At 41.3% G+C, this 15,011-nt stretch overlaps 1 protein-coding gene across 1 annotated transcript; it reads right to left on the minus strand.

Moving 5' to 3' along the window:
• Window positions 1-12,145: 12,145 nt before the first annotated feature.
• Window positions 12,146-13,084, minus strand: LOC103117124 (olfactory receptor 2Y1B-like). Its single transcript, XM_007527139.2, has one exon. It carries the CDS (start codon window positions 13,082-13,084, stop codon window positions 12,146-12,148), a length of 939 nt encoding a protein of 312 aa, XP_007527201.1.
• Between the last annotated feature and the right edge of the window lie 1,927 nt (window positions 13,085-15,011).

Consider the following 15,011-nt stretch of genomic DNA (forward strand, 5'->3'; position numbering starts at 1 on the left):
GCAGCTTCCCAAGCCATTCCTCGTGGGAGACATGCTAACTATACGCCTTGTCTTGATGCTGAATGTGAGCAACTACTAAAGCAGTCTGATGAGTCGGGTGACCCAGATGTGGCTGACCATCTCATTTCCTCCCTGGATGCAGCATGCCAAGCCCACTGGCAACAACTCACGGAAAGTCTGGACTTCACCCACTCAAGTAGGAAGGCCTGGAAGCTTCTTCACAGACTGGGTGCTGGTAGCCAACCCCCTCCCGTCTCCCATCCTCCCCTATCTCCAAACTCAGTGGCCAGTCACCTAACTCAAGTTGGACGTGCTAAGATCGACCCAGTCTGGAAAAGAGAAATTTCCCATGAGTGGTCATCCCACTTCCGGTTATCTTGTCCATCTCCAAAACTCTCTCCCTTTACACTGTCTGAACTGGAAGACGCTTTGAAGAGAGTTAAACCGGGAACAGCTGCTGGCTATGATAACATCACCCCAGAACTCATTCTTAACCTGGGCCCCGTGGCAAAGAAGTGGCTCGCTTCATTCCTGTCCCACATCTTGGAATCTGAGTCTATGCCCAAAGTTTGGCATCGTGTGAAGATTATAGCGGTTTTGAAACCAAAGAAAGACCCAACACTGACCGCCAGCTATAGACCAATTTCTCTCCTCTCCATGTGTTACAAACTCCTTGAGAGGCTGCTGTCTTTGTTGATCTCACAGCAGCCTATGGCACGGTCTGGCACCGTGGTCTCCTAGTCAAGATCTCAAGATGCCTGCCTCCATGGGTGGCCAACACTATATCGTTTCTTCTCCAAAACAGAAGATTCCGGGTACATCTGGGTGACAAGTCTAGCAGATGGAGACTTGTCTCAAGTGGCCTCCCCCAGGGCTCTGTTCTGGCTCCTACGCTATTTAATATTTACATCAATGACCTCCCAGAAACTTCTTCAAGGAAGTTCATCTACACCGATGACATCTGCTGTGCAACTCAGGCATCCAAGTTCGACATCCTCGAGGAAACACTCATGAAAGACATGTCTCTGATATCTGATTACTGTAAAAGATGGCGACTAATCCCTAGCACTGCAAAAACAGTATCATCTGTTTTCCATCTACACCATGCCTCGGCCTTGCGTGAGCTTAATGTGCAGCTTGGCGATACGAGAATCCGGCATGAAGCCCAGCCAGTCTATCTTGGCGTTACTCTTCATCGCACTCTGTCATTTCATGAACATCTCATAAAAACTGCAGCAAAGGTGGGCACGAGGAATCACATCATTGCAAGACTGGCCAGCTCCTCATGAGGCACGAGCGCTTCCACACTACGATCATCATCTCTGGCATTATGCTATTCCACTGCAGAATACTGTGCCCCAGTATGGTTCTGTAGCCCCCATGTCCACTTGGTCGATTCCAAATTATATTCCTCCATGAGGATAATTTCTGGAACCATCCGTTCCACCCCGGTTCCATGGCTGCCAGTTCTTAGCAACATCGCCCCGCCAGATATTCGTCAGGATGCAGCATCATCTAAGTTCATTTTCCACGTCTACGCTTGACCAGACCTGCCAATATACGTGGATATCTTCGCCCACCCTGTCCAACGCTTGACATCTCATCACCCAATCTGGTCCCCTACGCCTACACTGAACTTCCTGTTCCAGACTCTTGGAAACAGAGTTGGCAGTCAGCTGAGGTAAAGAACAAACACCTCATCACAGACCCCTGTAAGCGTCTACACGGCTTTGACCTAGCACGTTATGATTGGGCCCTCCTCAATCACTATCGAACAGGCCATGGCCGGTGCGCCGCTATGTTCCACCACTGGGTAGCCAGAGATGACCCGAACTGCCCCTGCGGCTACAGACAGACTATGACCCACATAGTCAACGACTGCCACCTCTCCAGATTCAAAGGAGGTCTCGAAACTTTACATCAGGCTCAACCTGACGCTGTTGACTGGCTACAGAAGAAGGGCAAACGCTAGAAGAAGAAGAAGAGGTTACACATGCTCCTATGGGCCCCAGATCAATGGGTTTATAGTTAATGGTATTTATATACTCTTCCCTTATTTGGAAGCTACTCTCTTCCTTGATCTAGATTTCTAGTCCTACTTCCAACCATGAAGCCGTCTCCCCAGATAATATCTTTAGCCTACCTGCATGTTTGCAATCAGGCTCAGGTAAAAATTTGGTTAAGTCATAGACCCCTGGGAATATACCTAAAATAGACTTCCTAGCTTTTTCCAAAATGGTAACCGCAAATCTCATTGGCTCTTTTTTTACTGTTAGGGTCCTGATTATTAAATAATTTGTTCATCTTTATATCTTACTGCTTTTCAGCCATCAAATTGCAGATACTACCATGTTGCCAACCGGACTTCCACCCATGTGTCCTGGAGCCCTGCTTCCCCAGAGCCCCACCCCACCAGGGAAAGAGAGAGACAGGCTGGGAGTATGAGTTGAACTGTCAATGCCCATGTTCAGTGGGGAAGCAATTACAGAGGCCAGACCTTCCACCTTCTGCACCTCATAATGTTCTGTGTCCATGTTCCCAAAGGGATAAAGAATTTGAAAGCTTCCAATGGAGGGGATCGGATGGGAAACCTTGGTGATAGGAGTTGTGTGGAATTGGACTTCTCTTACTCAGTAATCTTGTAGATTATTATCAAATCAATTACTAAATAAATATGTAAAATATGGAAAGCTATCAAAAGGGCGATTGATACAGAGTTCTGGGGGTGGGTATTGTGTGGAAATGTACCTCTATTATCGTATAGTCTTGTCAATATTTCCATTTTATGACCAAAATTTTTAAGATATTATAAAAGTTTGAGTTCCTTTTGTAGAAATAAATTGTGACCAAACTAAGAGCCCTTAATGTCTGGAATGATATAGAAGGGGGTAAAATAATATCACTAATGATGTAAAACCAGGAATTTCTCTGTGCCAAGCTGGAATTAGCGTTATGTGCCCTTTTCTTACAACATGGGATTGATTCCATCTGGTCACAACAACATTCCCACCACTTAGACATTCTTAATACATGAAGCACTAAGGGGAGGCTGGAGATCTAGGGACACACAACTGGATGAACAGAATAATGGCTTGCTGGAGGGAGAAATAGCCTGACACCTATATTGAGGAAATGTGGATATGTTTCCTCATGACAATAATCCTGAAAAGCCACATCGTCTCAATAAAGTGGTACTGCAGTTAAGGGGAAGAAAAGGAAATGTATTGACTTGATGGCCCAGCAATGACCTTTCCCTCACATACACACTAAGCATCCCCAACCCAAAGGAGAACAGGAATCCACCATAGGAGTTACAGCAAAGAAAGAGAAGGCTTTGATTCTACCTGGTGACTGGGTTCCTGCTGCAGTTGAAGGGCTGAGCTCAGGTGGCAAAGGGCTCTTACTTTACCCCAGGACAGGAGAAATGCAGGGATTAATGGTGGCCGCAGAAGACTCTGCCTAAATGCAGCCCCTGGGTTTTAACCTCCTGTGGTTAATTAGTATCAGGAGTGGAGAATCCTTGGTGGTAAAGACAGACTTGTGCTGGAGGGGATCTCAGGAGACTTGAACAAACACCATGCATTTCATCATGGCTCTGATGATTTCAACTTGCCTTCACTTCATTTTCAAATTGCACCAGGTTCCAGATGCTAGCATGATGCCAACCAAACTTCCCTGGACAGACAACCTCACCAATGTGTCCTGGAGCTCTGCTTGCCCGGAACCCCGCCCCACTAGGGAAAGAGAGAGAGAGGCTGGGATTGATCAACCTGTCAACCCCCATGTTCATTGGGAAAGCAATTACAGAAGTCAAACCTTCCACCTTCTGCATCCCACAATGATCTTGGGTCCATACTCCGAGAGCGTTAAAGAATAGGAAAGCTATCAGGGGATGGGATGGGATGTGGAGTTCTGGTCTTGGGAACTGTGTAGAGTTGTACCCCTCTTATCCTGTGGTTTTGTCAGTGTTTCCTTTTTATAAATAAAGAAAAATCTGTCCATTGGGGCCTCTGGGAGAAACAAAACTCAAATATGCAAAGTAAAATTAAAGCATCATTCATGTGATTTGAATTTTTTTAATTTACTTATTTGATATGATGGAGACATTAAAGTGGTGAAGGAGTAATAGAGAGGAAGAAAGACATCAGTAGCAGTGTTTTTCCTTTCACAAACCTTTCCCCTAAAGGTGGAGACTGGGGACTTAATCCTAGGTTTTTCACAGGATAATGTGTGTACTCAACTCACTGCTTTGCCTCCTTGAATTTGTCACTAAATTGACCACTATACACTATTCATTTATCATTGAAATACATATTTGCCTATTTATTTTTATCTTCTAAAATGTCAGTATTGTTTCAATTCTGGTTGATCATGTTTGATGTAGGCAGGAATAAATTCCTGTGTGGGTGATGGGTTTACTTTTTCCATTTCAGCAACATAAACTCTTCCTTAAGATTAGGGAGTCAGGTCTCAGCATATTTCCTTTAGCTATGAACATGATTTTTTTTTTTACAGTATGTAGTATTCCAGCTGTTATATTCTGGACAACTGAAAAAACAACACCAGTTAATTTTGGTCAACCTAAAGAAGGAGGAGGGGAAAGGAACACGTGTATATAATAATAGTAATAATAAAATAAAATAGAGTAAAAAACCCTATCAGTCAGTCAGTCAGTCTGCTGCTTGGACCGCTCCGGATTGGCTGCAGGCAGCCTGAGCAAAGATAGCCAATTATAAGAAATATCCAAAAAAAAAAAAAAAAAAAACCCTCCAAGTAGTCCCTCCATTTCTTTCTGTCCTGTCTAACAATGATGACATCAATAACAACAACAAAAATTACTACAACAATCAAAAACAACAAGGGCAACAAAAGGGAAAATAAAATATTAAAAAAAAGAAACATGCCTAAAATAGACTTTCTAGCTTCCTTCCACCATACAACCCCTAACCTCATCTTCTCTGTTCCTACTTTTTAGTTCCCATTCATTAACCTTTTTGTCTTGCTTTATATTCTGCCTCCCTTCAGACACCAAGTTGCAGACACTACCATCATTCCATTCTGACTTCTATGAGCAGATGACCTCACCAGTGTGTCCTGGAACCTTGCCTTTCCAGAGCTCTACACCATTTGGGAAAGATAGAAACAGGCTGGGGGGATGGATAGACCTGACAACATCCATGTCCAGTGGAGAAGCAGTTACAGAAGCCAGAACACCTACTTTCTGCACCCTAAAAATGATTTTGATCCATACTCAGAGTCTGGGAGAAGTGATAGGAGGAAGAGGATAAGAGGGCTCTGAACTCCAGCTCTGTCAGGTCCCAGAGAGAAAGGACAAAAAGCGGAGAGATATTTGGGTGTAGTAATAGGGTTGTGAGTGGCTTGGAGTAGAAGAGATGAAGGGACCAGAAAGAAAAAGGGAAAAGGGGGGCAATTATGTACAAATGTGGACAGATAGTTGTAGAAATGATAGCTAACCCATGTCTGCTACCTTAGGAGAACTGCTGTGGCTTGCAATAGAGGGACTGGGGATTTAGAACTCTGGTTTTGGGAAGTGTTGAATTAACATGTAGTTTTGTAAATCAATATTAAATCACTAATAAAATTTAAGAAATAAAAATCACAGCACAAAAAAATACACCAAAATAAGGTTAACCAAATATACAAACTTGTAAATTATAAACTGCAAAATAATGCTGAAAAAATTTTAAAGTATCTTTATTTATTCATTGGATACAGCCAGAAATTGAGAGAGGAAAAGGGTGATTAAGAGGGAGACAGACAGAGAGACACCTGCAGCACTACTTCACCACTAGCAAAGCTATCCCTCAGCAGGTGGGGACGGAGGACTTGAACCTGGGTCCTTGGACATTATAACATGTGCACTCAACCTGGCATGCCAACACCTGGTCCCCTGAATAAAAAAAAAATTTCCTCCAGTGTTATTGCTGGGGCTCAGTGCCTGCACCATGAATCCACTGCTCTTGGAGGCCATTTTCCCCCCTTTTGTTGCCCTTGTTGTGGTTATTATTGTTGTTATTGATGTCGTTCATTGTTGGATAGGACAGAGAGAAACGGAGAGAGGAAGGGAAAACAGAGAGGGGGAGAGAAATACAGACACTTCCAGACCTGCTTCACCGCCTGTGAAGCAACTCCCCTGTAGGCTCGAACTGGGATCCTTATGCTAGTCCTTGCGCTTTGCGCCACGTGCGCTTATCCCGCTGCGCTACCTCCTGACCCCCCCTGAATATAATTTTGAAGGCCAAAATAAGTGAAAAAGCGTCTTGAATTCATGAATGGAAAGCATACTATCATTAAGATGGCAGTGCTTTCAAAAGTGATATTTAACTGGTCCGGGAGATGGCCCAGTGGATAAATCAAGACTCTCAAGCAGGAGGTCCTGAGTTCAATCCCCAGCAGCACATGTAACAGAGTGATGTCTAGTTCTCATTCTCTCTCTTCTCTCTCTCTCTCTCTCTCTCTCTCTCTCTCTCTCTCTCTCTCTCTCTCATCTTTCTCATTAATAGATAAATAATGAGGCTGAAGGGCTGACATTCTAAGCCTGACGTCTCTAGACACAGTCTGAAGGGAAGCATGCTGAGGTGGTACTCGTTAAGTTGGTTAGGTTGAGATCAGCAGATGCAATATCATTTGGTACGAATTGAGAGAAGCATGCAGGAAAGTGAACCCCTCCCTAGAGGTTCCAGGACTCAGGTGAAATATAGGCTCTATAGAGGAAGCAGGAGGTTCCTGCTGTCTTAGGGTTTAAGAGGGCAATAGATAGTTATTGCTGTAATCAAATTATTTGGCAATTGGGTTAACTTTGAAAATACCTTTGTTAGGATTTGCTATATCTTACACAGCATCACCATAATTTATGTCCTTTGACATTATTTGTATATAGCTGTGTCTTATAGAGTAATGCCAATAGTTGCTTCTGTTCTCCCTGGTCTAAGCTTTTAAGAGAGTCAACATTTCAAAGACTCAGCCTATGGTCAACAATTTGTTTGGCTTTATATATTAACTCTTCTTTCAGCCACTGATTCCAGATGCTACCATGAAGCCTACCAGACTTCCCTGGGAAGACAACCCCACCAATATGTCCTGGAACCCGCTTCCCCAGAGTCCTGGCTGGAGAGACAGGCTGGGAGGATGGATCAACCTGTCAACGCCCATGTTCAGCGGGGAAGTAATTACAGAAGCCAGACCTTCCACCTTCTGCACCCCATAATGATCCTTGGTCCATGCTCCCAGAGGGATAAAGAATAGGAAAGTTATTAGGGGAAGGAGGAGATACAGAGTTCTGGCAGTGGGAATTGTATGGAGTTGTGCCTCTCTTATCCTATAGTTTTTGTCAGTGTTTCCTTTTTATAAATAAAAATTATAATAATAAATAAGTAAAGTGATATTTAATAGGTCAAGAAGTGATAAAGTGAGCAAAGCTTTAGGTTTACAGGCATGGTTCCAAGTTTGATCCTCAGTGCTACAATCATGTTCCGGTTCTCACTCTCTCTCTCTCTCTCTGTCTCTTCCATCCTCTTACTAAACATTCTCCTATTCAAGTCTTCTTAAAAAGTGATATTTGGGTTCAACATCATTCTTACTGAGATTTCAGTTCTGATTACTGTCCCAATAGAAAACACCCAACCTACAATTCATATCAGATATCAAGGGATCCCAAATGCTCTGTAAAAAGAAGCATAAATTTGGAATAGTCACATCTCCAGATTTTAATACTTTCTACCACGTTAGTGTGGTCAAAACAATACTGTACTGGCAAAAAGATAGACATAGAAACACATGAGCAGAAGAAAGGTCTCCAAAATATAACTTCAACTATATGATTGTGATAGTACAACAAATGTAGTAAAGCTATTAATAGGAGACCAATCATTTGTTGAAATACTGGGTAAACTAGATATCCACATGCAAAAGAACTAAGTTAGACATTCATCTTATATATATATATATATATATATATATAATAAATATATATAATAAATGAACATTTAACTGTAAGAGCCAAGAAGTAAAAATCTTGAAAGAAAACAAAGTAATCACAATCTTGAATTTGGGAGTGTTGTTTAGTCTAACACTGGAAACAATGGTAATGTAAACCAAAGTGTACAAATTTGATGCCATGAAAATTAAAGACTTTCATGCATTAAAGGACACTATCAAGAGACTAAAGGGACAACCTAAGATGAGAGAGAATATCTCTTTATTCTTATGTTACTTTTATTTGACAGGACAGAGAGAAATTTAGGAGAAAGAGGAGACAGATAAAGAGAGAGTCACCTGCAGACATTCTTTGCCATTTGTGAGTAGTCCGACAGCAGATGGGGAACAGGGTCTCCAACCAGGATCCCCACAATGGTGATATGTGCACCACCGCCAGGCACCCGAGAAAGAATATTTTTAAGCCATATTAAGAGACTTTTACTAAGAATATACAAAGGCTCTTACAACGTAACAAATGCAAAAAAAAGAAAAGATTCTAAAATGAACAGGGTATTTGACTAGGCATTTCTCCTATGAAAATATCTATCCTCAGTAGATTGACCATTCAATAAATGCTAAATATTTTTTTATTTTAAGTGTGTACAAATATTTATCCACAGCATATATGACAACATAATTCACAGTAGTAAAATATGAGAACAAACCTAGGATAGGGGAGATACCGTAAGGTTTATGCAAAAGACTTTCATAACTGTGACACAAAAGTCCAAAGTATATGTGTCCAGGTTTAAAGTTTACATGTGGAACTTATACAATATAATAAACTAAAAGTAAATATTTTTTAACCACAGCTCTTGCTTATAGTGGTGCTGGGGATTGAACCTGAGATTTTGGAGTTTCGGGCATGAGGCGCTCTCTCTCTCTCACCAGAGCACTGCTCAGCTCTGGCTGATGGTGGTGATGGTGGTGCTGGATATTTAACCTGGGACTTCGGAGCTTCAGGTATGAAAGTCTCTTTACATAAACATTATTCTGTCTACACAGTAATACCTCAAGGACATTCCTCAAAAAATGCAACAAAGAAACAACAATATTTGAAGCATCAAGGATCCTGAATAACAAAAAATTCTCAGGAAAAAAAATGGAGGAGGAATTTATCTCCACTGTATGAAACACCAGACAAAACAACATTGTAATAAAATCAGAAAAAACTGATTAATGGAACAGAATTGAAAACCCAGAAATAAACCTAAATTGATATGGATAAATAACTTATGACAAGAGTGTAGGAGTGATAAAATAATGGTTATACAAAAAGACTTTGATGCCTGAGGCTCCAAAGTGCTGGGTTCAAATCCCCTCACCAAAATGAGCCAGAACTAAGCAGTGCATTGGAAAAAGAAAGAAAGAAAGAAAGAGAGAGAGAGAGAGAGAGAGAGAGAGAGAGAGAGAGAGAGAGAAAGGAAGGGAGGAAGGAAGGAAGAAGGAAGAAAGAAGGAAGAAAGAGAGGTAGAGAAGATAGCATAATTGTTATGAAAAATAATTATTTCAGTCCTGAGGCTGCTATAGGCCCCAGGTTCATTCCCCTGGACCATCACAAACCATAGCTGTGCAGTTCTCTAGAAAAACTAGCAAATTTATATAAGGAACTAGCAACATAACAATTCACTTAGACAGATGGTGTAGAGGAAACTAGAGAGCTATATGCAAAGGAACGAAACTAGACCACTATCTTAGAACATACACAAAAATAGTAACACAAAATGGGCTAAAGACTTAAACAAAAGTTGTTAAATCATAAAGAATAGGGATGACAACCTTTGTAAGTATCAGCTCACAATTGATTTTTTCCCCCACTGACTTCCTTTTCAATTTCAGTCTTTGACTATAAAAATATTCACTCTCGAGATAGAGCTGGTAGGGTGTAGTAGGAAGGGTTATAAATAGAAGGCAACATTGTAAGAACTATGGTGGTAATCATTGAAAAGGATAGGGGCATAATTTTGGTGGTGTACTTGGTATGGAACTAGATCCTGTAATCGTATAGTCTTCTAAACCGATATTAAATCACCAATAAAACTTCAAAAAAAAATGGAAACAGCAACTTGGATCTCAACCTCACAGAACATTTCCTATATAAGCTTGAAGAAGTTACTTAAACCCTTATCATATAATATGCAACATAAATAAATATGAGATATATAAAACTTGTACAATGCTGTCATGACAATAACAGTCTATGCAAATTTAAAAATAAACACATAATTTTTTATTTTTATTTATAAAAAAAGAAACATTGAAAAAAAACATAGGATAATAGAGGTACAACTTTGCACAATTCCCACCACCAGAACTCTGTATCCCATCCCCTCCCCTGATACCTTTCCTATTCTTTAACCCTCTGGGAGTATGGACCCAAGGTCATTGTGGGATGCAGAAGGTAGAAGGTCTGGCTTCTGTAATTGCTTCCCCACTGAACATGGGTGTTGACAGGTCTATCCATACTGCCAGCCTGTCTCTCTCTTCCCTAGTTGGGAAGCACTCTGGGGAAGTGGAGCTCTAGGACACATTGGTGAGGTCGTCTGTCCAGGGAAGTCTGGTTGGCATCATGCTAGCATCTGGAATCTGGTGGCTGAAAAGAGAGTTAACATACAAAGCCAAACAAATTGTTGACCAATAATGGACCAAAAGGCTGGAATAGTGCAGATGAAGAGTTGGGGGGTCCTCCATTTTGTAGATAGCTAGTAGGCATATTTTAGTTAAATTCCAAAGGGCCTGTGGCTATACTAGTTTTTTTTCTTTTTCTTTTTCTTTTTGCCTCTGAGCCTAAATTCTGATATGCCAGTGGATCCAAGTTATTGTCTGGGGAGATGATTTCATGGCTGGAAAAAGGACCAGAAAGCTGGATCAGGGAAGAGAGTAGCTCCCTAATATGGGAAAGGGGTATAAATATTGTTGACTGTAGATCCCATCGATTTGATGTGATCTGGGGATCATAATCAGCTTAGGTTCTTATGTGACCTCTGCATCCCTTTAGATCTGAGCTCACATTCTGTGGTCATGACTAAGAACATTCCATGCTGCCCCAATACAAATAGTATTTATTGGTATTGGAACAACAGGTGACTAACAGAAGAACCAATAATCATATACACGATGACAGCAAGGATATCTACACTTTGATAGAAAAGCAAATTTGAGTACAGGAACTTCAGGTGTCCAGTCTTTACACATTAGCCCAGAACTTCCTGAACATCAGCAGGATTTCCCTCATTTTTTGTTGTCCCCTTTGTTCTCTCATCTTTGCTATAACATTCCCTCCTGACATTGTATGTGTGTGTGTGTGTGTGTGTGTGTGTGTGTGTGTGTGTTTTCATCTTTCCTTGTTCTTCTTATCTATGGGAAATGTCTTGTCTGTGATGTTACTTGACACAACTGAGACCCTTGATGCAGCTAGTGAGATGGAGATACTCTTGATTTACTCAGAGCTGCTCTAATGATGTTGTGTGTTTACTTTAATCCTCTCAATCACACCCATATCTGAGAATATAATCTCCATGAATTAATTACCTCTGCTGATTATGTTTCCATCTGCTCCAAGATTCTTGAAGTGGTAAACACCATGAGAGATCTAAAAAGTGGCCATGACATAAGAGGAGACGTGCCCAGTATCACAGTTAATTAGTAGAAGAGAGGGATGTGTTGGATCGACCTTCCCGTGGTGCATCCCGTGAGTACCCATTCATTGGGGAAACTGACGATCCTTCCTAGCCGACTGAATCCACATGGATCCCAGTCACTTTCAAAGCCATTAACTGGCTACGGAAGAAAGGCAAACGCTAGAAGAAGAAGTAGAAGAGAGAGAACTCCTATCTCCTGCCAATGGGCACAGTGCCATATATATGATACTATGTTAAGAATCATTGACTTTGGAAAAGTTTCATGCAATCAAGTCTTTGGATTAGAACCAACTCTTCCACCAGTGTTCATATAATACCCAGTTCTCCATCTCAGTCTGTTGGAAAGTTGTGATACAAATAAATCCATATTACTAGATCTTGGTCATACATGTTGAAGAGAAATAGTACTGGAAGGGCTTCATTTCCAATTCCCAACAAGGGCAGCACTGAAACCAAGAATGGAACAGAATGGGGTCTATGGTCTGAGAGTTATGACAGATCCTCTCCTACCCTGAGTTTCTGCCTATTCCCAGCACCTTCCTCAGAGCTTCTTTCACATCCTTGTTCCTTAGGGTATAGATCAGAGGATTGAGCATGGGGGAAACTATAGTGTAAAACAGGGCAGCAAACTTGCCCTGACTCTCAGAATAACTGCTCCTGGGCTGGAAGTATGTGTATATGGCTGAACCATAAAAAAGAGACACCACCAGAAGGTGGGACCCACAAGTTCCAAAGGCCTTTCTTTTTCCACTCATGGACTTGACTCTCAGCACAGCCCGAGCAATGTGGACATAGGAGCCTAGAATCAGCGCTGCAGGAAAAACCAAAATTATCACTCTGGCCACAAACATCTTGGCCTCTGTCCCATTGGTATCTACACAGGCCAGTTTCAGGAAGACAGGCATCTCACAGAAGAAGTGGTTTAGTACTCGGAGGCCACAGAGAGGCATGGCCATCATGAGGCCTGTCTGAATCAGAGAATTCATGAAGCCTCCCAGCCAGGAGGTTAAGGCTAGTACTTGGCAGAGCTGGGGATGCATGGTGGTTGTATAGTGCAGTGGACGGCAGACAGCAACATAACGGTCAAAGGCCATCACTAACAGGAGCAGACATTCAGTGGAGCCCAAAGCCAGGGAGATGAAGAGCTGGGCCACACAGCCTCCATAGGTGATGGTGTGGTCTGGCCCATGGAGGTTGATCAGAAGCTGGGGCACAGTGCTGGTGGTGTAGCAGAGGTCCAGGAAGGAGAGGTGGCAGAGGAAGAAGTACATGGGTGTGTGCAGCTGAGGGTCCAGGACAGAGAGAGCGATGATAGTCGTGTTTCCAAGGAGAGTTAAAGAGTAGAAAATCGAAATAAGGACAAAAAGGGCGGGCTCCAGTTGAGGCCAATCTGAGAACCCCAATAAAATAAAACTGCCTCCAAAACTGCTATTGGAACATCCCATAATCTTTTGCCTGGTAAATAATAAACACAATTTGAAGTACCAGCTTACCTTAACCTCTTAAGGAGACCTAGGATTAGTGCAATTTTCTGCACTTTTACCTAAATAGTACGTCACATTTCATTATCAATCTAGCTATTCAGCTCCATTCCATTAAGTCTTCTGTCCTTAAACTTTGGACTTGTTTCTTTGAAGTAAGAAACAAATTTAGACTTATTGCCTCATAGCAGCAGAATGTCATAAAGGTTATATGAAAATGCTTTCATGTCTGAGGCTCCAAAGTCCAATGATCAATTCCCTACATCATTATAAGGTGGAGCTGAACAGTACTCTAGTAAAAAAATATATACATTTATACGTATAAAGATATATATATGATTTATCTCCCCCCTCACAGATTTTGAAAAGATATAGTTACATTGGGGATAGTTTCAATAACCTAATATATATGACTTTACACACACACACACACACACACACACACACACACATATATATATATATATATATATATATTTGCCTCTGGTGTTATTGTTGGAACTCCGTGAAGGCACTAGAAATCCATTGCTCCTGGTGACCATTTTTTCCATTTTATTGGATAGGACAAAGAGAAATTGAGAGAGAACAGGAGAATGAGAGGGAGAGAAAGAGAGACACCTGCTGACCTGCTTTGCAGCTTGTTAAAATTCCCCCTACAGTTAAAGGGGTGATGGCTCAAACCCAAATCTGTGAATTTAGTACTATGTGAGCTTAACTGGGTGCACCATAACCTCCCCAGTATAATTTATTTATTTTTATTTATTTATTTATTTTACCACAGCACTGCTCAGCTCTGGCTGATGGTGGTGCAAGGGATTGAACCTGGGACTTAAGAGCCTTAGGCATGATAGTCTCTTTGCTTAACCATTATGCTATATATCTCCACCCCCAAGTATAAAATCTTAACATTAGTACTCTAGGTTCTCAATTTCTTTTTTTTTTCCCCCTGGCAGTATACTGGTATTCTTGTGACTTAAAATCTTTCTACTCTCCCTCTCCTTTTTTGACTAGAGCACTTCTCAGCTCTGATTTACAGTGGTGGTGGTGGGAGGAGGGATTGAACCTGGGAATTCAGAGCTTCAGACTTGAGAGTCTTTTTGCATAACCATCATGCTATCTACTCCTTTAGAAAACTGACATTTCAGCAGCTTGTAAGGTTGGTCCTGTGTTAACTGAGAGATTAGACTAAATGGTCTGGGACAACTAATGCAATTCTGCTCTGTATTTTTTTTTTCTAATGTTAAATAAGATTGTAAAAAATTTAACCCTTATTCCTGATCTCCTTGAGTTGAATAAATAATTTTGACATGTGCACCTTTGAACTGTTGGTTTCCTGCATTAGAGATCAATGTTTATATTCATCTGTATGCTTTTGTCTGTGAGTCTGTGTTAATGAATGACCTCTCTATATAACAGATATGTTGACACCAGAAATCATATTAACCTTTTTTCTCAGAAGCATGAAATACTACACACATCCTGCCTGTACAAAAATTTAGTAATATTGTTTGCCTATGATGAAGCCACAGTCAAGCCAGAAAATTGACTCTGACTCTGAGCAATGAAAGAGGTTACATAAACTCCTACCTCATCGTCTTCATTGTTAGAATATTTTAATATCCTTGCTTAAATGAGAATCTAATTTTTCTTCTTTCCATCATGCCAGCATTTTAGTCCTCTCGTTGGTATTTTGAAGGTTAGACTTCCTTGCAAATGTCTGTAGGCACTAAAGCATCCTAGTTAGACTCCATTCCATGAGATGCTCCTCCAAGTCTCAATCATTCTCTCATCCTGACTCTGCTACCCTCCCTCTATTCAATATCCCATCACATTCTATGACTCTCTAGCTACCCTTCAGTATACTAAATATACCACAATGACCTACTGATGT

Source organism: Erinaceus europaeus, chromosome 9 (assembly GCF_950295315.1).
Source record: "Erinaceus europaeus chromosome 9, mEriEur2.1, whole genome shotgun sequence".
NCBI classification, from domain to species: Eukaryota; Metazoa; Chordata; class Mammalia; order Eulipotyphla; family Erinaceidae; genus Erinaceus; species Erinaceus europaeus.